The 22800-nt window shown below is 38.1% G+C and overlaps 2 protein-coding genes and 1 long non-coding RNA gene across 3 annotated transcripts; 2 read left to right on the forward strand and 1 right to left on the reverse strand.

The window, feature by feature from the left end:
* Positions 1-18: 18 nt before the first annotated feature.
* Positions 19-15337, reverse strand: RTRAF (RNA transcription, translation and transport factor). Its single transcript, XM_032179382.2, has 8 exons — positions 15147-15337; positions 13410-13534; positions 11127-11226; positions 6089-6175; positions 4876-4964; positions 2799-2867; positions 472-520; positions 19-354 (listed from the first exon to the last, which is right to left on the reverse strand). The coding sequence occupies exons 1-8, from the start codon at positions 15205-15207 to the stop codon at positions 200-202; spliced, it is 735 nt and encodes a 244-aa protein (XP_032035273.1). The 5' UTR covers positions 15208-15337; the 3' UTR covers positions 19-199.
* A 162-nt stretch (positions 15338-15499) lies between these two features.
* LOC131381514 (uncharacterized) lies at positions 15500-16203 on the forward strand. The gene is made up of 3 exons (XR_009210310.1): positions 15500-15541; positions 15642-15728; positions 16166-16203. It is a non-coding gene; the product is annotated as an uncharacterized LOC131381514 (long non-coding RNA).
* A 1204-nt stretch (positions 16204-17407) lies between these two features.
* Positions 17408-18020, forward strand: LOC116484546 (cytochrome b-c1 complex subunit 10-like). The gene has a single exon (XM_032753700.2). It carries the CDS (start codon positions 17666-17668, stop codon positions 17969-17971), a length of 306 nt encoding a protein of 101 aa, XP_032609591.1. The 5' UTR covers positions 17408-17665; the 3' UTR covers positions 17972-18020.
* Positions 18021-22800: the final 4780 nt, after the last annotated feature.

The raw sequence follows: 22800 nt of genomic DNA on the forward strand, positions 1-22800 counted from the left end.
AACATACAGTACATAATAAAAATTCTACTTTCCTAAACTTTATTAAAGAAAAAAAAAAGCAATGGTGGTAGATCTCTAGAACATACCCAATTTTCTGGGCTTCCTCCCCCGAGAATGTGACATTTTGATTTCCAAACATGCCAGAAGTGTATGGTTCCCAACTGTACTAAGTAGGTGAGAAGCTGAAGTCCTCAAGTGTTCATCTTCCAACTTTTCCCAGTCTGTGGTCTGTCTTTGGATCAGCAATAATTGCCTGAACAGCTACTATGGCTTCGTTGATTTTTGTCTGTAGCTCTCTGAGCTCCTCTATGTGCAGCAATCGCAGAATTTGAGCAGCTTCATTAAGAACTGCATCTGTTTTATGAGAAAAGAACACTGCTTCAATACATAATTTTTACATTTAAGGCCATTTATTTCCTCCCAAGTATTCAGTCTGTAAAAAATAGTTTGAATTTAAACAAAATCACTTACCTCCTGTGTCAAAACCAAGAATATGTTTGTCTAAAGCAACAGGTAAGCCCTTTAAAAAAAGACAAAATGAGAGTATTTATGGTTAAGAATAGCATCCTTTTCTCAACTGAAACTGAAAAGCACCTAGCTGTTCTGGTGTCTTAACTCTTTTAGCTGCATGGGCAAGGGAACTAGGAATTTTGTTTATATTTGCCTTGTGATTAGCAAGTTTTCCCTATTTCAACCGGTTAGGGGGAAAAGTTAACCTTTAAATGTATCAGGAAGTTCTATAGCTCATCCAATCCTTTAGCCCAGGCATACAAAACAATATATCCTTATTGCAGCAGTGCCTTGTCATTACTGCTTTGGAAGGCAAGTTGAGCCAGGCTGTTACTGTCTTATTTTGGCGACAGTAAGCAACAGTATAAACAGCAAAAATAGTACCTTATATTCCATTTCTGAGCACATTAATTTGTCTTTACAAATTGTACAAACCTTTCAGCCAGCATGGTGTTTGCCAAGATTATGTATAATTTAACTTTCAAGACTTGACTTGGAAGTTACTTTGAAACAGTCTAGGAAAATGAAAAACTAAACCACTCAGCACCTATGGACGTACTGAAGATGGTGACTATGGTGATGCCAAACTTCACAGTAACAAATTCTAAAATGAGGACAGTCTGCACTTCCTGATTATATAAAATCACTGCCAAGAAAAACACACTACCCGTACTTTCAATGTTACAACCTGTTACTATTCAAATGCTTCAGTCACTGCTCAATTCTTGCCTTATCTAGTAATGTAAATCTACCTAGGCTCTGTCTGCTTTAAAACAGCTAACACATGTAAGTGTGAAGAAACCAATGGGTACGAAAGCACAAGTGAGCAAAACTAAAGAGCAGAATTGTACTGAGTGGCTTTATATGTTCATCTAGTACCAGAGGCTCCACTGTTTTTTCCTTTGCCAACAGGCCACCAAGCTACCCCTGAAAACTACCATATGCCTCAAATAGTAGTTATAAATGGTTATAAGTACACTAAACTGTAAGAAATCCACTAAATTGTTATAGGCTGGTATCTTTGGAGATGACACCAAAATTAAAATTTGGAGCATTAAAACTAAATTTTACTTTACAAACAAGAGCAAAGAGATTTGGCTAAGCCTTTACTTACACTGCCTTCCAAAGCATAGTTTTGCTGAATGAATGAATGAATGACTTTATTACACCAGAACAATTTACTGTCTGTTCTATAGTGTGGGTGAAATAGGCTGATCTTTAATCCAACTTCCAGTGGCTCGATTCATATATATAATGAGCCAGTAAGAACCTTTAAAAGAAAACAGTGTCTTTCAGAGATACTGCCCTGGCATTAGTAACCTTTTAACACTGCTGGGCCTGCCTAAAGGGGCTGGAGGACAAAAGACATTGGGAGATGGGGGAAGGGCGTAGGGAGGACAAACAACATAGTTGTGCCCAAGGCATTCACTACAACATCATTGCTGCAGGAGGGAGGTGTTATCAGACACTGATGCTGCTGACCTGAGGACAGTCTCTCCACCGCTGCACAGCCAATGAAACTTTAGGCATACTTGGATTTCTGATATAATCTAAAATTCCATATTTTCTCTTTAAGGGGAAGGTAGTCATGGGATATAGCTTTTCTCAGCCTACAAAGTAGGACTGAAAGATACCATTTCAGTCACCTGTACCTTGAACCTTACACTCCAACAGAACCCCCTGTCCCTTCACTTGGGCAGATTGACAAGCTCATGCAGACATCCACGCATGGACCCTTCTCCCCACCTACCATAAGAGCACAGGCTCTCAAATCAGACTGCCTGAGCTCAATCACTTACCAACTAGGTGACCTTAGCCAAATTACTTTCTCATGTTTTATGCCAGGAAATTGAATAAAACAAGAATTTACTCTGAAGAAATAAGAGCAAGGATAGAATTTAGATAGAAAAAGAAAACTAATTTGTAGTGAGGTGTGTTCCTTCTTCTCCAGCATGAGTCAAAATAATCCAGTAAGTTTCATAAGGGTAAATCATTTTAAATAAACTTCAATGGGCCACAAGCATGATTTGTGGACTGTGGATGAGCTATTTGTGGCTTTTTTAAGGTACAAAGTGAGAGGAACACAAAGTTTGTTTTTCACTCAAAAATGACCCTCTAGCCACTGAATACATTCAATTTGCTTTAGGAAGCACTGAAGTAAGCTATCGTTTCTCTAAGTTGCAGAACGTAGAATGGATATCTTAAACAGGTACATGCAAAGTTTAAAATCATGGCCATACCAGAAGAAATGTTCATTAACAACTTATTTAGGATTTACAGAAACATACCTCTTTTGTTTGATTTCCCTTAGCAACTGCATCCTGTGTCAGGCGCTCCTGAACCAAAATTCGAATTGCCTAAGAAACCCAAAAATATTTTTACTTTTTATAGGCTGTGTACCTGTCATCCTTTCTTCTATGAGCCCAGAGAATAAGGATGCTCATTTTGATGAAGTCAGAATTACTTAAGTTCATTAATAAACTCCCCAATAAATTAAAAATAAAAAACACAAACCACTAATATAATGTAACCTTTCACACTTCTAGTATTTTAATAATGTTGAATGGTGCTTGCAACAATTAAAACCATTTTTTGAATAGGTAATGCACGTGACTGGTAAAAAACAACTTTAAATACAGCAAGATACATGGTAAAATGTAGGTCTCCTCCCTACCCGAGCCTTGCGATCCCCTACAGATTCCTTACCCTCACTAAAACTGCAAAATGACGAGCATGCTTAGCACGAATACACATTTTTGACACAAAGGGTAGCAGATCATACATACATACTGTCTTACACTTTGCTTTTATCACTTCACTCTAGTAAAATATTTTCAAATCTTTCAAAGGACACCGTTGGTGGTTTTAACCACCAAGGCATTTCATTATGGTAGGCATGCATGCAAGTATCCATACACACTTAAAAATCAAATTTAAAAAAACAGAATTTTAATTAGGGAGATGACAATTACAACTCAAAAATAAGTGTGAAAACTTAAACTATAATTTTTAAATAAAAAACCAAATGCTATCTTTGAAAAAGAGAATTCAAACAATGTTTAACAGTGATTGCAGATGTTATTAAATAGTCTGGTTGCCAAACAGTTAATATACTGATGCTTGTACTTGGCAAACGTACTAAGATGTTTTCCATATTATGCTATTGTTTGAATGCCTCTTAAAATAACTCAAAAGGGACAAATGTGCAGCTAGGACTAGAATTTTATAGCATTTTGTTGTAGTTGATTTATACTTTATCCCCTCGGGTTTTGAAGTCTAACAAAAGCACCCCAAATACGCTATGCATTGTCTGACTCTCCTCTCACTTACTTTATGATTAAAGCTGACATGATCACTGAAGAACAGTTCCAAGACAATTTACATAATTGTCAGAATAAAGAACAAGCCTTTGAAATAGCTAAATTTCACTAAAAACATTTTTGTCTTTTGGCATGCAATCTGGATTGAGAAAATCGAAGTTAACATTCAGATTCAGTATAGAAAATTTTAATAACTTAGGAATACAACAGTCTTGTTAAAACTGACATTTAATAATAAAAATCTAAAAAGCATGGTAAGTTATGGCTTAATCTCTTCTGGGTAGAGTGAAATTTATCACAAAGTGGTTTACATGCACAAGGTCTAGTTAAAAGCTTTTAATCTCTTGTAAAATTTCCAAGTCTGATAGCTTAACTACCACTCCCCTGATCCACACCACTGTACTTTCATGATTACTAGGAATAAATCTTCTGAAGTTTATGATTTCTCTCAGAAACAAGGGACCTCTTTCAGATTACTGGGATCCCTGAAGTATAGTTATGAACTGAGTGGCCTATCTAGCATCGGGGACAGAAAGATTCATTTCTCAAAGAGATTTTGGGGTTATATATTTTTGACCAAATTCACCATTACTCATTTGGCATTTTCGACCATGTTAACAAATGCAGACCATGAATCATTAAAAAGACTAACTAAACAGAAGTAGGGTAATGTGGGAAAAACAATGGACCACAGGGTTAGTGCTTAAAATCCTGGCTCTGTCATTTTCTGTGTCATCTTACACATTATCCTCATTGAGTCTCAGTTTCTTCATATCATACATATTTTTAAAAAGATATTAGCAGCTGTCTCTAGGATTGTTGGCAGAATTGAATGAGAACATCTTTGCAAAGGATTGAGCATAGTGCAGGCAGAAAACAGAGAATCCAAATCAGATAAAACCATGAAATCTACTTTATGTCTCATATTCTTCTGTGTATTTTAGGCATTCAACCATAATTTTAATATCAATAGTTAATATTTAGAAAATAAAGACATTTTTCTATGTGCACAGTTTCTGTCAAGAATCAAGAACATGAAGCTGACCTTAAGCATTACCAGGTAATCATCATGACGCTGAATCTGAAGCAGGTTAGCCAAAGCCATCACACCAGCCTTAAAATCAGGATTATTTACTATAAAAGATTAAAAACAAACAAAAACTTACAACTCTGCAAACGTATAATTACAACATATTTGTGAACACACAAAAACATTTTTAACTTCTTGGTAGCAACAAACCTCTTAGTTTTTAAAACTGCTACTCACAAGAGAAAAAACAAAGCCCTGTAGACTATCAACAATTGAATAAATTGGTAAGATAAAATGGTTTTCCTATTACTATATGAGACGGTCCCCAACTTAGGATGGTTAGACTTACAATTTTTTGACCTTACAATGAGTTCAGTGGGATGTAACCCTAGTGCAAGATGAGGAAAATCTGAACTTACAGTGGTTCCAACTACAATTTTTCAGCTTTACAATGGGTCTTCGGGGTATTAAATGCATTTTTGACTTACGATATTTTTGACTTTGGGACATGATCTCATCCAAAGTCAAGGAGTATCTGTATTTCATCAGCCAAACTGAATAATCCAATAAATGACTAATTTAACTACATTATATTTGTCCTGTAACTTTTTCTGCAAGGCTAAATTATACAGCACTTTTAATTAGCATTTCTTCCCAAGGCCATTAATTTTAGTACATAGATCCCCTCAATGGATAGTTTTCCCAAAACCTTCTCTCTAAGCAGCGGCTCTGGAGTGTCCAAGAGGCGCACTCATTCAAAAGGGTTAACTCCTAAATTATAGGTCACAATGAATTAGCCAGTGAAGAAATATTTTACATATCATAATTTAGGTAATTAGATTCTTCATATTTTTAAAAAGGGAAATTACTAAAAGACATCCGGGACTTAAAATAATGGAAAAATTTACCACTTGTCTCATAGAGTCATTGGATTAAAAGAAATGTATACATTCAAAAAGGCAAACAATGAACCCCATGATTAAATGCAAATCAAAACTCCAAATTACTAGAAGCAAATCCAATTAACATTCAGATATTCAAATGCAAGGGGAAGGAGAAAGCACGTTATAAAAACATTATAGAGAATAAAATGTTAACATAAATCCTGTCTGCATGGATCTTTCTAAATTTACTAAAACCAAGTAAACCTGGACTTCATTCTTCAAAGTAAAAAACATTTAAGAAACCAAAAATGTTGATGTTCAATGTTATGCATTTATATACTCACCATCCAAATTGATCAATGGTTCTGCATTTTTAGTTGCATTGTCAGCAGTTTTTGAATTATCAGGTACTAAATCCTTGTATTTTTCAGCTATAAAAATGGGCAAAAATATAATTTGTAGAACTGCAACTCAAGGTAAAATGATTACTGCTATTTACCAAATTTAACTGAGCCAAAATGATTACAGGTTGAGTATCCCTTACTGGAAATGCCAATAATTTCCAATTTTAAATTTTTTCAGACTGGATTATCTGCATATATAAAATGGGATATTTTGGGGATGGGACCGAAGTCTAAACGCGAAATTCATTTTTATGTTCAACTTATACACATAGCCTGAAGGTAATTTCATACAATATTTTTAATAATTTTGTGCATGAAATAAAGTTTGTGTTAAGTGCTTATGTGTGGAAATTTCTACTTGTGTCCTCATGTCGGTGCTCAAGAAGTTTTGGATTTTGGAGCATTTAGGATTTCAGATTCTCGGATTAGGGATGCTTAACCTGTATAAGCATAAAACAGTTCATTCAATCAAGCTTACTTTTTGCTATAGAAAACATAAAAAGACAATGTAACTATCTTTTTGATTAAGCTAAAGCAATTACTGGACTATGTGACACAAATATCTTTTCATTAACATTTCTAAAGGCAATCATTTCAAACATGTAAATTTTAGGAAGGTAAAAATCTGCTTTTACAGCTTCCTCTGAAATCTGGGGTAGAAGAATGGGAGGAGGGTTAAGCATAGGTTACATAAGATTAAATACAAACTCATTAAAAAGTACGCTTTCCCCCCATCTTCTTTTGAATGCTGTATATCAAATCCAAAAACCTTGCTTTCCCAAAAAAAATCAATACATCAAATACACCATCATATACAAACCTCAAACTTATTTCATGGAAAGTTGATATTAAGAATTCCAAAGGTAGATTTTATTATTTTCATTTGAAAAATACTAAAAAGGAATTCAAAAATAAAAACACTTAATAATTCACTAAACTTAATGTTCAAAATGGCATCTTAGGCTATAGAGTGCATGTGATCTGTTAATGAAATGAGGAAAAAATAAAAGCATAAAATTTAAGTCAGAGTTAAAAAGGCTTCCACTGGTCAAATCTGGAACAGTATAAACAGCAAAATACATGATGACAGAAAGGATTATAACTCATTGAGTAAAATAAAAATCCATGTATCTATACTGATTTAAACAAGTAAATTAGAGATGGGAAAACTTACAGGAGAGAGCCAACAAATAAATGTAGAAAAAATGATGAAATTAGAGAAACACCTTTTGTCGATCAACATAATAAATGATTGAGGCAAGAATCATCATATGGTTGCTAAAACTAGTGGGGGAAATTTGAGGTGCAAAAACATAATTGATACGGTCTCAAAGTACCTCCCCACAAGATATATTTATTACAAAGAGGAAAATAGTAACTTTACAGTGGAGAAACCGTAACCTAGTGATCAAAGTAACATAACTAGTAATCGGACATATCACTATCACGTATCTCCTAATATGATGCACTAAAAAGAACACATCACTTCTGTGTTACTCCTAACAAAAGTATAAACCCCAAATCTAATCATGAGGAAACATTATATAAATCCAAACTGAGGGACAGTCTACAAAATAAATGTCAGGGTCATGAAGCACAAATAAAGACAGGAACTGTTCCAGATTTTAAGATACTAAGACAGATGTAACAACTAAATGCGGTGCATAATCCAGGACTGCTCTGGGTTATTTTTTTCTGTCGAGAGAAGTGAGGGTTTGGTAAAATGTAAAAAAAAATAGTATATCAAAGATAACTTCCTGATTTTGATCACTGTACTGTGGTTATATAAGACAAAGTTGTTTTTAGGAAATGTACTTTAAAGTGTTTAAGAGTAAAAAGGAATCATCTACAATTTACTATCAAATGGTTTGGAAAAAAATGATGTGTGTGTCTCTGTGTAGAGAGAAGGATGAAGCAAATGAGGTAAAATGTTACATTTGTAGACTTGAGGTATATGAAAATCTTTGTACTATTTTGTAATTTTTCTATACATCTGAAATTATATATTTAAAAAATTTCAGTTATTAATCATGTTGACAAGCTACCAAAAGGCTTCAAAAAATAGTAGGGCACAAATAATAAAAACTCACAATGGTTTCAGCAAATTTTAAAATAAGTAACTTAAAAGTCAAGGAGGCAACATATCAATGTAAAACCACAAAAGAACATCAACGCCTCCTACTGATTAGAGATAGTATTATTTGACCAATTTTCAAGTCTGTTTTTGCAATTCTGAATTTTAATAAGCAAAACTTGTTTTCTAGCTTAGATTTTTAATATACTTTTGATACCAATCACCTTCAAGTATATGTTGACTTCCTTTTTCAATATTGAAAAATTTACATTTCACACACAAGCTTCTTTTATTCACTAAAAGAAAATGCTATTACTGAGAAATACATGTACTTACAGTCAACTGTAGGTATACATGACCATATGCATCTACCATTGAAGGTTAACGGGTTATAAAAATGGAACAAATAGAATAAAACAAATAAATTGAGATGTAAGAATGTGGGAATAACTGAAAAACACTTTTGATAAGCCACAAATTGGCTCATATACAGTTCCTACCAATCTAGAGCAGGGTAGATAAAAAGACCCTGTTAAAGGCCCTAAAATCAATACTACACTAAAGCCACAAGGCTTATGAATACATGTATTTTCTAAAGAAAGAAAAACAATTTTTTTTTTTTTGGAAACTAAATGGAAAAGTAAACAAAGTCTCAAATTGAGCTTTCCTTAAGATTTTTGCCATAAGGCTTCTGAAATTTAAGTCTGAGGCATCAGCAAAAAATTGGCTGATGCTCCAATCGGTGTATGTAAACACTCACATATATTGCATTTGCCACACAATTACTGAAAGTGATAAGCACCTGTTGTGTGCAAAAAACTATGGCAGGTACTGTGACAGACACAATATTGACCTGTACCCCTCAAGATGTCCATGTCCCGATCCCTGGAACCTGTGTATGTGTTACCTTACGTGGCAAGATTTGCAAATGTGATAAAATTAAGATCTTGAGATAGGGGATTATCCTGGATTAAGCAGGTGGGCTCAGGAGGATCAGAGCCAGAGACAAAGTTATGACAATGGAAGCAGAATCAGATAGAGACTGGAAAATGCTATGCTGCTGACTTGAAGAAGGAAGAAGGGGCCAGAGTCAAGGAATTCAGGCAGCCTCTAGAAGTTAAAAAAGCAGGCCGGGCGCCGTGGCTCACGCTTGTAATCCCAGCACTTTGGGAGGCCGAGGCGGGCGGATCACGAGGTCAGGAGATTGAGACCACGGTGAAACCCCGTCTCTACCAAAAATACAAAAAAAAATTAGCCGGGCGTGGTGGCGGGCGCCTGTAGTCCCAGCTACTCGGAGAGGCTGAGGCAGGAGAATGGCGTGAACCCGGGAGGCGGAGGTTGCAGTGAGCCGAGATCGCGCCACTGCACTCCAGCCTGGGCGACAGAGCAAGACTCCGTCTCCAAAAAAAAAAAAAAAAGCAAAGAAACAGATTCCCCCCAAGAGCCTCCAAAAGGAACCTGCCTTGCTGACAACTTGACATGAACCCAGTGAGACTAATATTGGCCTTCTCATTCTAAAATAATAAATTGTGTTTTCAGTCACTGAGTTTGTAGTAATTTGTTGCAGCATCAATTGGAAGCTAAGAGAGGTACCATGTAGGAATCAAAGCTGAATATCAGCTTACGAATTACTGGGACGAATAAGACATAGAAGCAAAATGGAAAGTGGTTAATGACTTAAAAGGTATAGGGTTAAAAGCTATGGAAGTTCAGAGGGAAATTATACTGCTGCTAAGACATAAGACAGCATATGAGATGGATCTTAAAAAGATGGGTAGGATTTAGATGTGTAGATAGAATGAAATGGTATATCAGCCAAGGGAAAAGTGTGAACAAATAAACAGAGAGGGAAATGGGATATAAACAGGAAACAGTATTATTCTAATTTAGCTGGGATGTCAAGATGTGAATACAGGTTGGATATCAGTCATCATTAACTACCATGCTAAGGAGCTTAAAATTCATTTTATAGAAAATGGGAAATTAGTGTTTATGAATATGTATATTTATTAATATGAATATGTAACTGGAACTGTTCTTTGGAAACAAGGAGTAAGTGACATCCTAAAACAGATTTACGTTTCAGAAAGTTAGCTTGGTTGGCCATGCAGTTAAGAACAGAAGGTGACACTAATGGGAGATATTACAATACTCCTGGCAGAAAGTGACAAGAGCCTGAATTAGGATTATGCCAATGGGAATGAAGATAAAACAAACATGAGAAAAAGTCAGCATAGGCGGGATGAAGGGAAAGGGATAAGCCAAGATATAAAAAAGCTTCCAAAGTAAATAATTAAGAGGACTGTAACTAACTGAAAAACATAAAATGCAGGGGATGCAGATAAGATAATCAAATCTTGCACTTAGATGTTGGCAGGCCTTTCAAAATGAAATGGTCTAATAAGAGAAAACACAAGTTTAAAGAAAAATTGTTTTTACTATAGGTACTAATATTCAGAAGCTTCCAACCACAGAAGTATCTGTGCTAAGACAGTAAACATAAGTAACATATTCTGGCCTATAGAGTATTAATGTATATTGGCATTAGACATGTTTCAGTCTTTTGAGAAATTACCTGCTGCAACAACACTTCAAAGTCCCATCAATTCTGGGACACTAACAACAATTTAATTTGAAAGGCTAAGGTGCAGACCATATTATCAAAGTAGTGTTACTCTGTGAGAAGACAGTCAATTAGCCTTCTCCAGAGAGCACCATTTCCAAATTCTAAAAGAAATATATAAACACCAATGAAAGACAATAAGAGTGCTTTTAACTTGTGGTAAGAATGAACCAAAGGTAAAATGGTACTAGACAAAACAAACTGCAAAGTTCCCTACATTTTCACACTCCCTTTCCCATCTTTCCTCTCTCTTTAAAATACACATTCCCCACAAAACGTACCATTATCTCCATATTCAAGTCTAACAGCTAAACCAAGAAGCCAGTCAATAGCTTCCTGTCGATCTTGAATCTTGAAAGGACAGTTAACATCTCTGAGATACTGTGAGGGGGAAGAAAAAAAAACCAGTTTTATTATTACCATAAAGTCACAGAAAAAAGAATGGGAGAGTTGAAAGAGACCTTAGTTTGGATCTCTAACAATTTTTTAATAACATTACTACACTTTTGATGCAATTATATAACCCAACAGAAGGGAACATTTAAGTGTATAATCTTAAGAAAAAAAATAGAATACGACAACTTCCTCATTTTATAGATGAGAAAGCTGAGGCCTAGAGATTGACACTTGCCAAGCATTACACAACTTACACCTGGGACTAAGGTGTAATCTAAGCTTTCTGATTCCTAGTCTCAATATACACAGAGCAATTAACTAAAAAGGATAACTTTAAAAAGGATATACAATAAATCATTATCTAAACCTTAACTTTCATATTATGGAAATGCCACTGAAAACAGTAGCCATGTAACATACATGTAGGGTATAACCAAGTAACTTAAATAAATGTCAGAAGCTGTATATTCAAATAAATGTTGCATATAATAGTATTATATGCTGTGTGTGTGTGTGTGTGTGTGTGTGTGTGTATATATATTATATATATACACATACATACATACTTTTTTTTTTTTTTTTTGAGACAGTCTTGTTCTGTTGCCCAGGCTGGAGTGCAATGGCACAATCTTGGCTCACTGCAACCTCCGCCTCCTGGGCTCGAACGCATCTCCTGGCTCAGCACCCTGGGCAGCTGAGATTACACACATGCGCCACCACACCTGGCTAATTTTGTGTTTTTAGTAGAGATGGGGTTTCACCACGTTGGCCCAGCTGGTCTCGAACCCCTGACCTCAGGTGATCCACCCGTCTTGGCTTCCCAAACTGCTGGGACTATAGGCATGAGCCACCGTGCCCAGCCTAGAAATTTTTTTATATTCTCCAAATACCTTTCTACATGTAGAATTCTGTATTGTCTTGTACACATGAAAATAGACCATAAAATGTAATATAAACAAACATAAAATCCTAAAAATATATTTCAAAGTTTTAAGAAGCCCACTGAAAATTTTAAAAATATTTTCTAAGAACAAAGGAAAAGAATACAGTAGTATTAATAGTAGTAGTATAGAGGCATTGGCAGTAATAAGCTTATCACACTTGCTATGCACCAGGGACTTCTGTGAACAGTTACTCATGAAAAACAAAGCCACACTTATGAGATAGGTAACATTGTTACCCTCATTTATTGATGAGAAAATTGAGACACAGAAAGGTTAATAACACTGATGTAATTTATACAATCCCTAATTTATAAAATCACTGATTCTACAGAGAAAGTACCTAATCACATGGCTCTAGCAAATGAAAAACAGCCTTTTTCAAGAAAAATATCTCACTCATCAAATATAACTGATGAAAATGTTTAATGTAAGAAATGACACTGTAAAAGGATTTTTATTCTAATCTGAGAATTTTTTACGCAAAAGTGTTACTAAAACTAAATCAATGGGAAAATGATTCAAGGCACAAAAATATGATATACCAGAGATCATTTAAGGACTATTTCTCTAGCATACAACAAGGGATATCTGTTTACATTAAACATAAGCATAAACACGACAGTCTTAGTTTTCATGCATCTCAATAATGTCTTTTTTTGAGACAAGGTTTCACTCTGTCGCCCAGGCTGGAGCGCCTCAGCCTCCCAATTAGCTGACACTACAGATGCATGCCAGCACACCCAGACAACTTTCTATTTTCTTGTAGAGACAGGGTTTCATCACGTTGCCCAGGCCGGCGTCAGAACTCCTGGGCTGAAACGATATGCCACCTCAGCCTCCCAAAGTGCTGACATTATAGGTGTTAGCCACCACACCTGGCCAATGTCTTCTTTTAATATAAGAAATAGCACTGTGTTTAACAAAAATTCTGATTTGGGCCATAAAGGGAAAGCGAAATATTTACATCATTATTTATTTAAGAAACTTCATGTTTCTAGAGAAAACTATTTCTACCTAACACTGAAAGCTTGGTAGGAAGACATAAAATAATTTGCTCTAAAAGCAAAAGACGCATCTAAGAAAAAAGCAAAATCCCTGAAATCCAGCTTTCCTAACACTGATCATTATCATTTTTTTCTTAAAAGAAGAAAGTAATTTTAAGCTCATCTTCATGATTTTTCAGACAAGCTCTCCGTATTTTTACTTTACTTCCTAATTCATTACCTTTTCAAAGAACTTGGGCCAGTCACTGCTGTGGATGTTTCTTAAATTACCTCTGTCTTCAATCTTGTAGTGTCTGATTTTCTGGTCTTCAAGCCAAACGATGAAGTTTCTAAATTCTGTTTCATCTGCAATAAAAAAATCACATAAATAACTAGAAGCACTACATAAAATACCTCCTTCTCAGGTATATGTTCAGATATATGTTCTTGTGGAATTTTCTTAACCTCAAAATACTAAATTAATTGAACCAAAAGAGGGAGTTGAAAGTACAGATTCTGGAGTTGAAAGTACAGATTAACAATGATCTCTTCAAATCCTGGGTCCAGATACTTACTGGTTGTGTGAACTTGGGATAATCACCCACATTTTCTGTGCCTCAAATTCTTCAGCTACAAAATGAGGGTGCTAATAGAACTTACCTCACAGAGTTATGAAGATTAAAAGAAGTTGTTTTATTTAAGAATTTTCTTAAATAAAGTAAACACAGATAAAAACAGTGCCTGGCACGTAGTTTTGCTATTTACGTGTTACATATTAATATTCCAGTTGCTTTGCGGACAGAAAGGGGAAGGAGGGCAAGGTTAAACTTATAGCAAAGTAATAAAGTAAAATATATAACAAAATAATAAGTAAAAGAAATCAAATGACAAAAAAGACACTGTGACTACTATTGTCATGTAATGTTAACTGCACATTAAGTGCATACATTGTTTTGTTTAATCCTCCCCATACCTCTTTTGAGGTAGGTAATATCCCATTTTACAGATAAGAACATTGAGACTCAAAGATTCCAATCCAGAACAAAGCTCTATTGTCACTGATACTTTTTTTTTAAAGTAGAAAAACAATAGGTTATAATTTGATATGCTTCTACAGGCGATCAAAAAACACTGTCTTCCTGCTTAGAAATTATTTTCAATTTGTGAGTCAAATTCAAGCTTCCATTATAAGGTCTTGAGAATTACACAATGGTCTGAGTATCACAAGTTATACTTGATCACTTTCAAACTTACCAGTCTATCACAGGCCAGAACTATACAAAGGAAACGAGTAGTGGTGGGCAGTAGTTTAGTTACGGTGAGTAGCAACATTATTACTTTTTAAAATTCTAATGCTGTAAAATCCCAAATATCTTTGTATTCACAATTCAACCTTCCCACTCTTCTGCTATTTTTTTTGCAAGACCACACAACACAACTAGCCCGTTACTACACGTGCTTACCCTCCCACTGTGATCGGTCCTGATTTCATTGTGTACTGTCTCAAACTGCTCAGTGGGTTCTGATTGCTTCCACCCCTCGATCCTTTAGCTCCTGGCAGGCAGTGAGCTAGTCTTCAAGTTACTCAGCACCTTCCTCAGAATCCAGCACCGCGCTGGCCCATAATTAGCAGGTGCTCAAGGTATCGCCTAATTACCCAGGGAACCATGGAGTTGAATAGTCAGTGAGAAAGACGAATGCTCTCCCTTTTATGTACAGAGAAGGTAGTCACGTGATGCTTGGAGTTAAGCAAGTGCAGAAAGTACATGCCGAGACGGGAGTAGGTAAGAGGGCTTTGAAGGCGGGAAAGGGCAGCGCAGAGCCGAAGGTGCGTGGCGACCCAGAGGAGAGGGGCCCGGAGGCTGCCGGCGGAAACCAGGCCGCCAAGGGTCCCGACTGGGAGGTGGGGTGCCGGCACTGAGACTGGGACCTCCGCCCAGGTCAGGGACACGCGGCCGGCCCGAGGCCACCGCCTCACCTTTGCAGTTGAAGCCGGCGGGGTTATGGTAGTCGAGAGCCGTCAACTTGCGTCGGAACATGGTCCCCGCTTCTCGCTCTGGTCCCCCGGGCCTCGGCCGGGAGAGAAGAAGCGAGGTGGAGCGGGAGGCGCAGGCACCGGCGACGCGGCGAGGGGGCGGGCTGGCGCTGGGACGCTCCGAAATGACGACGGCCTTCGCCAATCGTGGCTTAAGAGCGGTGGCCGCCGGCAAATGCCTACCAATCGCGGCTCCCGCTGAGGAGGCGGGGCCACGTCGGCGCACGTCGACGCTCAAATAAACTTTATTGTCAGCTTCCTGGTTGTACAACAGGCAGAAAACCACTGGGAAGCCACTTTCCTTTCTTTCTTGCTATAGCATGCAGAGAATAGTATATGTAGGCTTTTGGTATTCGTTGTACCTCCCGTTGGATTACAGAATTACTGTTTAGTGTTTTGAGTGCATTCATTCATTTTATTACTCCTCCTGCATAACAGGTGCTCTTCTAACACTGGTAATATAAAGACTACAAAGCAAGCTCCCTATAGTAAGATGCTTTCAGACTACTTGGGAGTGATCCACAGGTAAACATACAATTGTTAATACGATGCGATCGTTCCAGATATCCTCAGCCAGAGTGAAATCTGAAGCCAAGATCGTCCCTCACTCCCCCTCACCCTAGGTCACAGCATCCAGTAGGTCCCCAATTCCTGCCATTCGGCCTCTCCTAACTCAAATCCCTCACCTCCTTTCGGACCCCACTGATACAGCCACAAATCAGACCCTCATCACTTTTGCTCACTTTTGCTTACTCTAATTATCTGATTGACTTCTTAGGGCCAGTCCTGCCTTCTCCAAACCATTCCCCCACACAGCGATGAGAGAGATTTTTCTAAAGCAAAAACCTGTCCGTAATTTTCTCTGCTTATGTTTTAGTGGTTCCTGGTTACCCCTTAGAAATAATCAAAACTCTTTATTGTATTCAAGATCTTTCCTGATCCAGTCTCCACTTGCTTTTCAGACAGTGGAGAGAGAGCAGTGAACAAGACAGACCAGGCCCCTACTTTCATGGAGTTTAAAAGGCTAATGAGGGAAACGATAAACAGATAAGTATAAACTAAGGCTTGAAGATGGTGAGGCATTCACCATGCAGTCAAAAGGGTAACCTAGTCTGAGGGAAGAGGATATATAAAGGCAAGAAATGAGCAACAGCATGGCCCAGAGGGACTAGAGCTTTTAGGGGATGGAGGATGAGAGGGAATGACAGCTGATAAGACTATAGACAAAGGCAGGGGTCTGATTAGGAAAAGCCTCTCATGGCAAGCTAAGGGAAGCTATTGAAATTCTTGGGGGTAAGCCAACTATGTATGTTTCATTTCATTTCATTAATTAAGATTTTAATTAAACACTTAGGATCTGAGGAGCATACAAATGAGTAAACTACAGTCTCTATTTTCAGGAAATTTAAGTATAATGACAAATATAGATGTGTAAATAAATACTTATAATCTGGAGTTAGAAAGGATAAGTGAATTACAAGAAGTATAAAATGTACTACAAAGAAGTACAGGCCAGGTGCAGAGGGTCATGCCTGTAGTCCCAGCACTTTGGGAGGCTGAGGTGGGAGGATAGTTCAAGCCCAGGAGTTTGAGACCAGCCTAAGCAACATAGTGAGACTTTGTCTCTACAAAAACTGAAAAAAAAAAAAAAAAAAAAGAAAGAAAGAAAGAAAGAAAAATTAGCCTGGCATGCTGGTGCATGCCTGTGGACCCAGCTACTCAGGAGGCTGAGGTGGGAGGATCACTTGAGCCTGCAAGGTTGAGGCTGCAGTGAGCCATGATTGTACCAACCTGGGCAACATGCAAGACCCAATCTCAAAAATAATAATAATAAAAAGAAGTACAGAGGCTAGAATACAGCTTTAGTTTTAAGGGGGCACTGTAAGATAATCTGTATTTTTCAATTAAGGTGCTTATAGAGTGAATCAAGAAAACCAGTTCCAAGAGTGTCTCATTTCCAACAAAATTTGATCAAAGATGTGGCTATAATCTCATATTGTAGTGCATGCTAGTTGTATAATTAATGAAATACTAACCAAAAAATGAAAAAAATGAACCAATCATGGAAGGGAAAATAATAAGTACTTACATACAAATAATAAATTAAAAAGGGGGAAAAATACAATTGCAGACCATGAATTTCTTTAAAAAAAATAAGGAAAAACATCTCTTACCATTTGTTTTCTGAAATTGACCTTTCAAGGCAAGAAATGAAGTTATTTGCTCCTGGCCTAGTCTTTCCACTTCAGGGTGCCCATTGTCAGCAACTTAAGACTGTCCCTGGTCATCAGCCCTGGCCACCACCAGGAGTGGGGAGGTTGGAGAAAGATTCAGATGATGCAGAATGCTAAAGGGACCCGTCAGACTTGAGTAGGGGATAAAGGAAACTTTGGAAAAGAAGTATAAAATAAATATTAATGGTTAGCCGGACAGGGTGACCATGAGGGTGCGACTCCGCCGCGATGGTGACCCGGTTCCTGGGCCCGCGCTACCGGGAGCTGGTCAAGAACTGGATCCCGACGGCCTACACGTGGGGCGCTGTGGGCGCCGTAGGGCTGGTGTGGGCCACCGATTGGCGGCTGATCCTGGACTGGGTACCTTACATCAATGGCAAGTTTAAGAGGATAATTAATTACACAAACCCTTCACAGACCCCTGTGGTGCCTGGTGGCGCCAGCTCCTCCCACCTCAGCACCTGCTGCATCTGGAGCAGCCCAAGCCTCAGGATGGACAAGAGGAAATCCACAGCTCAACTTCAGACTTCTTAAGTTTCTGAAAATGGCTTGGATATTTTAATGCACGTTGCATTAAAAGTCACTGAAACCTGCAAAAAAAAATAAATAAAATAAAAAAATAAAAAAATAAATAAATATTAATCCATTTTTTATGTTAAAACCCACTTATCTTTTTTTTCTCTGAATTTGAAGGAGTTCTTTGAACTATTCTGAATGGAGTGTCCAACAGTAAGTGAATCTTACATAATTCCATTTTTGAAGACCAAGCCCTCTGTATACTTCAAGAAAAGGAAACCAACTTTTTTGTGTGTGTGTTTTCATAAGTACCCAGTGTTTAGCTCCCACTTATACGTGAGAACCTGTGGTATTTGGTTGTCTGTTCCTGTGTTAATTTGCTTAGGATGATGGCCTCCAGCTGCATCCATATTGCTGCAAATTTGGACATAATATTTGTTTTTATGGCTGCATAGTATTCCATGGGGTATATGTACCATATTTTCTTTATCCAGTCAGCCTTTGATGGGCATCTAGGTTGATTCCATGTCTTTGCTATTGTGAATAGTGCTGCAATGAACATGAGAATGCATGTGTCTTTTTGGTAGAAGGATCTGGAAATCAACTTTTATTACAAATGACCTGAACTCCAATCTAACGGTTGATCATAGGTTTGACAGGCCATTAATTCATCTGTTGAATTGTTCAGTAAAGTGTTTAGAGTGTCAATTACATGCCAGGCAATCTTGTAGGCATTTTGGAGGCATCTGAAAACTTAAACACAACAATCCCTGACCTCGGGGAGCTTATCAATGGGCAAGGGAAGACAAACAGTACAATAATAAATACATTATTTACTATTCAGAAGGTTCTAAGTACTAAAGGAAAATTATAACAAGGTAAGGGGGGTAAGAAATAGGGGTGGGAATAAAATGGGTGTTGCAGTTTTAGACAAGATGGTCAGGTTGGGCCTCATTGAGACAGTGAAGTGTAAGGAAAGCCTAGAAGGAGGTAAGGAAGTCAGCCACACAAATATCTGGGGAAAGAGATTTCCAGATAGAGTACTCAAAAAAAAAAAAAAAAAAAAGCAAGATAAGAATGGTTTTTATATTTGTAAATGGTTGAAAAATCAAAAGAATAATATTTTATGACATGTGAAAGCTACATAAAATTCAAATTTCAGTGTACATAAATAAAGTTGTATTGGAACACAGCCATGCCCATTTGCTAACTGGCTGCTTTGGTGCTTCAAGGGCAGAGTTGAATAAATGCAACATAGACCACATGACTCACAAAACCTAAAATATTTGCAAGGGCATATATGATTGCAGAAATGTAGAGGTGGCCATTTCAACGGTATTGCCAGGGCAACACATTACCAAGAAAGGCAACCAGTCAGAGGTACAAGTTGCTCTTTGAAGGACAGTTTCACAACTTGTAACAACTTTTAAAGTCTTAGCAGTTTTACTAGAAGCCTTTGTTCAAATTAGTCTTCCGAAAACAATGAACAGAACAAGTTGGTAATAACTAGGAATAGCCACAAAAGTCTCTACAGTGCACAGAAAAACAGGTTTATACTCTAATGAATGTTATCAATTGAACACCCCATGAAATCAGAATTTTTGGAACAAGTTGTATAATGCAGAAAGGTCTCTCTCCCTGGGGGAGCCTCCTGATGAGAGAACATCTCCTTTATCTCTTTCTGAGACTCTTTATGTTAAATGTGAAAACTTGTTTCTTTTTAAGGTCAGGCTCTGGAATTTCATGATTTAGCATTAAAAGCAAAATGCAGAGTAAGACTCCGTCTCAAAAAAAAAGGAAAATGGCAGGGCAGTAGAACTCAATTTTATTGGTAGAAAAGGAATAGGAATGAATAGGAATTTATGTAGTCATACAAACAGCATAAAGCATTCACTTTCCACATCTAATACTGCAGAGGAAATACTTGCCGAACAGTGAAAACAACACAGAGGACAGTACGGCCAAGAAGAACAGACAGGCCATTCCCAAAAATGTCTGGTAGGGAGCTAGATGCCACTTTTCTGAGATGTGATCCAATAAATTCTATTTTATACTTGAGCCAGATTTGGTTGGGGTTTTGTAACTTACAACTGAATAGTTCTAACATAAGGACAGATCCCAGAGAGAAAGGAAAGAAAGATGCATGGACTTGGTGGGACTTAACATAGGATGGGAAGGAGGTGGATGGCTTAAAGGAGGTTTCTAGAAGGTCACCTATCAGAGATGTGATAAGCAGTGAATTCTTGCACAGAAACAGAAGCACCGGTAGAGGGAACCAGTCTGGGGAAGCTGAAGAATTAAGTTCTGCACCTGTTGAATTCGAAGTCCTGTAGATGTAGCCCATAATCACTGCTGAAATGTCAGGAATGAATGTGAGTGAGTAGATGAGATGTCCATTGAGGAGCCATCAGCATAAAGTTGTAGTTGGAAACTGTCACAGTGAGCTCCCTGAGGAGATGGGGAAAGAAAAGAGGACTGAAGACTTCATCCTAGGAAAACCCAGTATTCATATTTAAGGAGTAGGAGGAAGAGTCGTGGAATATGGGAAAAGTGGTTGGAAGGACTAAGAGAACAAGGCATATACAGCGTCCTAAAACATGGAGAGGAAGGGGTTTAAGGAGGCAGGGTTGGGGGCAGAGTAACAGGGATCAACATTTGGGTGATAGGATTTGTGGATTCTTCCCCCAAAAGTTACAGAAAAGCCACCTCTGAATGCTTGAAAGCAGGTAATGAATAAGGCAGAGGTTATGGTGTCATATGATATTGACCAGCATACAGTCAAATTTAGATCACCTACTTTATAGATCTCCCATGCATATTCCTGTTCTCTCTTCCCTTTCCCTAGTACCTCAGTGACCCCCGCCAGGCAAAGTTGCTAACTGAGATGCCTGCAAAGGCCTGACCTTTCCCTTTGTTTCAAATTCTTGAGAACTAGTCTTTCTCCAAGATGCTAGGAATTAGGGACTGCTACTGCAGGGACCTTAGAGGGCTGGGAAATCTCGTTCCTCAGAAATCCTTTGACCAACTTGTAGAAGGTATTGTCTTGACAGCTGAGTGCCAAACAGCAGGCTTTACTTTAGGTTCAGACTTGCCAGGGTTCCAAAACCACAGCACTGAGTTCAGCCTGCCAGCTGAAGAGGGGGCAGGGTATGGTGAACTCCTACAGATTTGCCCTGATCCTGCCATGGCTCTCAGACCTGTGAACATTTTAAGTAAAAGTCTCTTTTGATGGAGAATACAAGATACTCTATCTTCTACTTCAAAGTCTGACACAACTATTGTGTGTTCATGACATATGTATTAGGCCAGTCGCACATTGCTATAAAAATAGTTGAGATTGGGTAATTTATAAAAAAAAGAAGGTTTAATTAGCTCACGGTTCTGCATGTACAGGAAGCATGGTGCTGGCATCTGCTAGGCTTCTGGAGAGACCTCAGGAAACTTACAATCATGGCAGAAGAGGAAGTGGGAGCAGGCATGTTACATGGCCAGAACAGGAGCAAGAAAGAGAGAGAGTGGGGAGGTGCCACATACTTTTAAATGACCTGATCTCATGAGAACTCACTCCGCTATCATGAGGACGGTACCAAGGGGATGGTGCTAAAGCATCCATGAGAAATTTGCCCTCATGATTCAGTGGCCTTCTATCAGACCCCACCTCCAACATTGAGGATTACAATTCAATGTGAAACTCGGGCGGGGACAACATCCAAACTATATCAACATCTAAAGGCCTAGGTAGCTCACAATGAGTCAGTTAAGGAGGATGTCAGACCTGGGTAAAGAGCGAGGGTGGAGAACATTCATTCATTCATTCATTCAGCATGTGCTATGTACCATGGTGGACACTCAGGATATAATGATGAAGACAGACATGATCCTCTTCTTCATGGAGGTTACAGCCCAACAGGGAGGCAGGAAACAGCAAGGCAAAGGAGATGGAGGTCAACAGAAAGGGACCTACGTTAGATAGGGTGGTCAGAGGAGGCCTCATGGAGGAGGTGACATCTAAACCAGCTATCAAATATGAGCTATTACCGGATTTCCCAATGGGGGAAAGGGCAGAGCATGAACAAAGGCATGAGCAAAAAGGCCCTTTGTCAGCAAGGGTTTGCTTCTGTGAAACTGAAGGAAGATCAGGGTGGTAGGAGGGTGGTGAGCCGGGGGTTGGGTGTATTGGTGTTAAGTGAGGAGGGAGGCCACGGTGTGGAGTATGGACTTTATTCCATGTGCATCAGAAAGCCACTGAAGGTTTTAAGCAGGAGTGACAAGCTGTGGCTTGGGTTGTAAGATCCTTCTGGCTACTGTGTGGAAAATACAATGGAGCTGGTGGAGACTGAGAAGCTGGGAGACCAGTTTAGGAAGCCATTGCAGTGGTGAGGTGAGTGGGAACGGTGAATGTCAGAAGCTGTTGCATTGTCTGGTGTAGCGTAATGGATGGGGGGGATTATCCTTTGCAAATTACACTTTACTCTCTTTTCAGCCATTATTGTGGGTGATTGAGACTCATCTGTATGAACTATTCACCTTCGTACCTCTCGTTTACAACTCAGCATTGCTGGAAGAGCTGAACAGCCACTTGGATCATTTTTCAATTTAGAAAAATAAATTCTAAGCCTGAGAGAAAGAGTGCATGAGAAAGAAATGGAGGAATATAGCTGTTAGCAGACAAGACATATACTTGCCATCTCCACCACTGTGACTCTTTTAATTCAAAGAGATTTTTCAATTTTCCAGTGAGATTCTGGCCTCAATTCCTGTCCTAGGCTCAGAAAAGGCACAATAGTTTCTTTATACATCTTTTCTTTTAAAAACTCCCTGGAAAATATTGTAAATATGCTACTATA

Source organism: Hylobates moloch, unplaced genomic scaffold (assembly GCF_009828535.3).
Source record: "Hylobates moloch isolate HMO894 unplaced genomic scaffold, HMol_V3 SCAFFOLD_16, whole genome shotgun sequence".
In the NCBI taxonomy this organism is placed as follows: Eukaryota; Metazoa; Chordata; class Mammalia; order Primates; family Hylobatidae; genus Hylobates; species Hylobates moloch.

Coding starts and splice junctions, on each gene's coding strand:
- LOC116484546 (XM_032753700.2), top strand. CDS start 17,666: ATGGTGACCCGGTTCCTGGGCCCGCGCTACCGGGAGCTGGTCAAGAAC.
- RTRAF (XM_032179382.2), bottom strand. CDS start 15,207: ATGTTCCGACGCAAGTTGACGGCTCTCGACTACCATAACCCCGCCGGC. Junction 11,227..13,409: donor GGCCCAAGTTCTTTGAAAAG/GTAATGAATTAG, acceptor TCCCCCTCACAG/TATCTCAGAGATGTTAACTG. Junction 4,965..6,088: donor ACCATTGATCAATTTGGATG/GTGAGTATATAA, acceptor AATCTTTTATAG/TAAATAATCCTGATTTTAAG.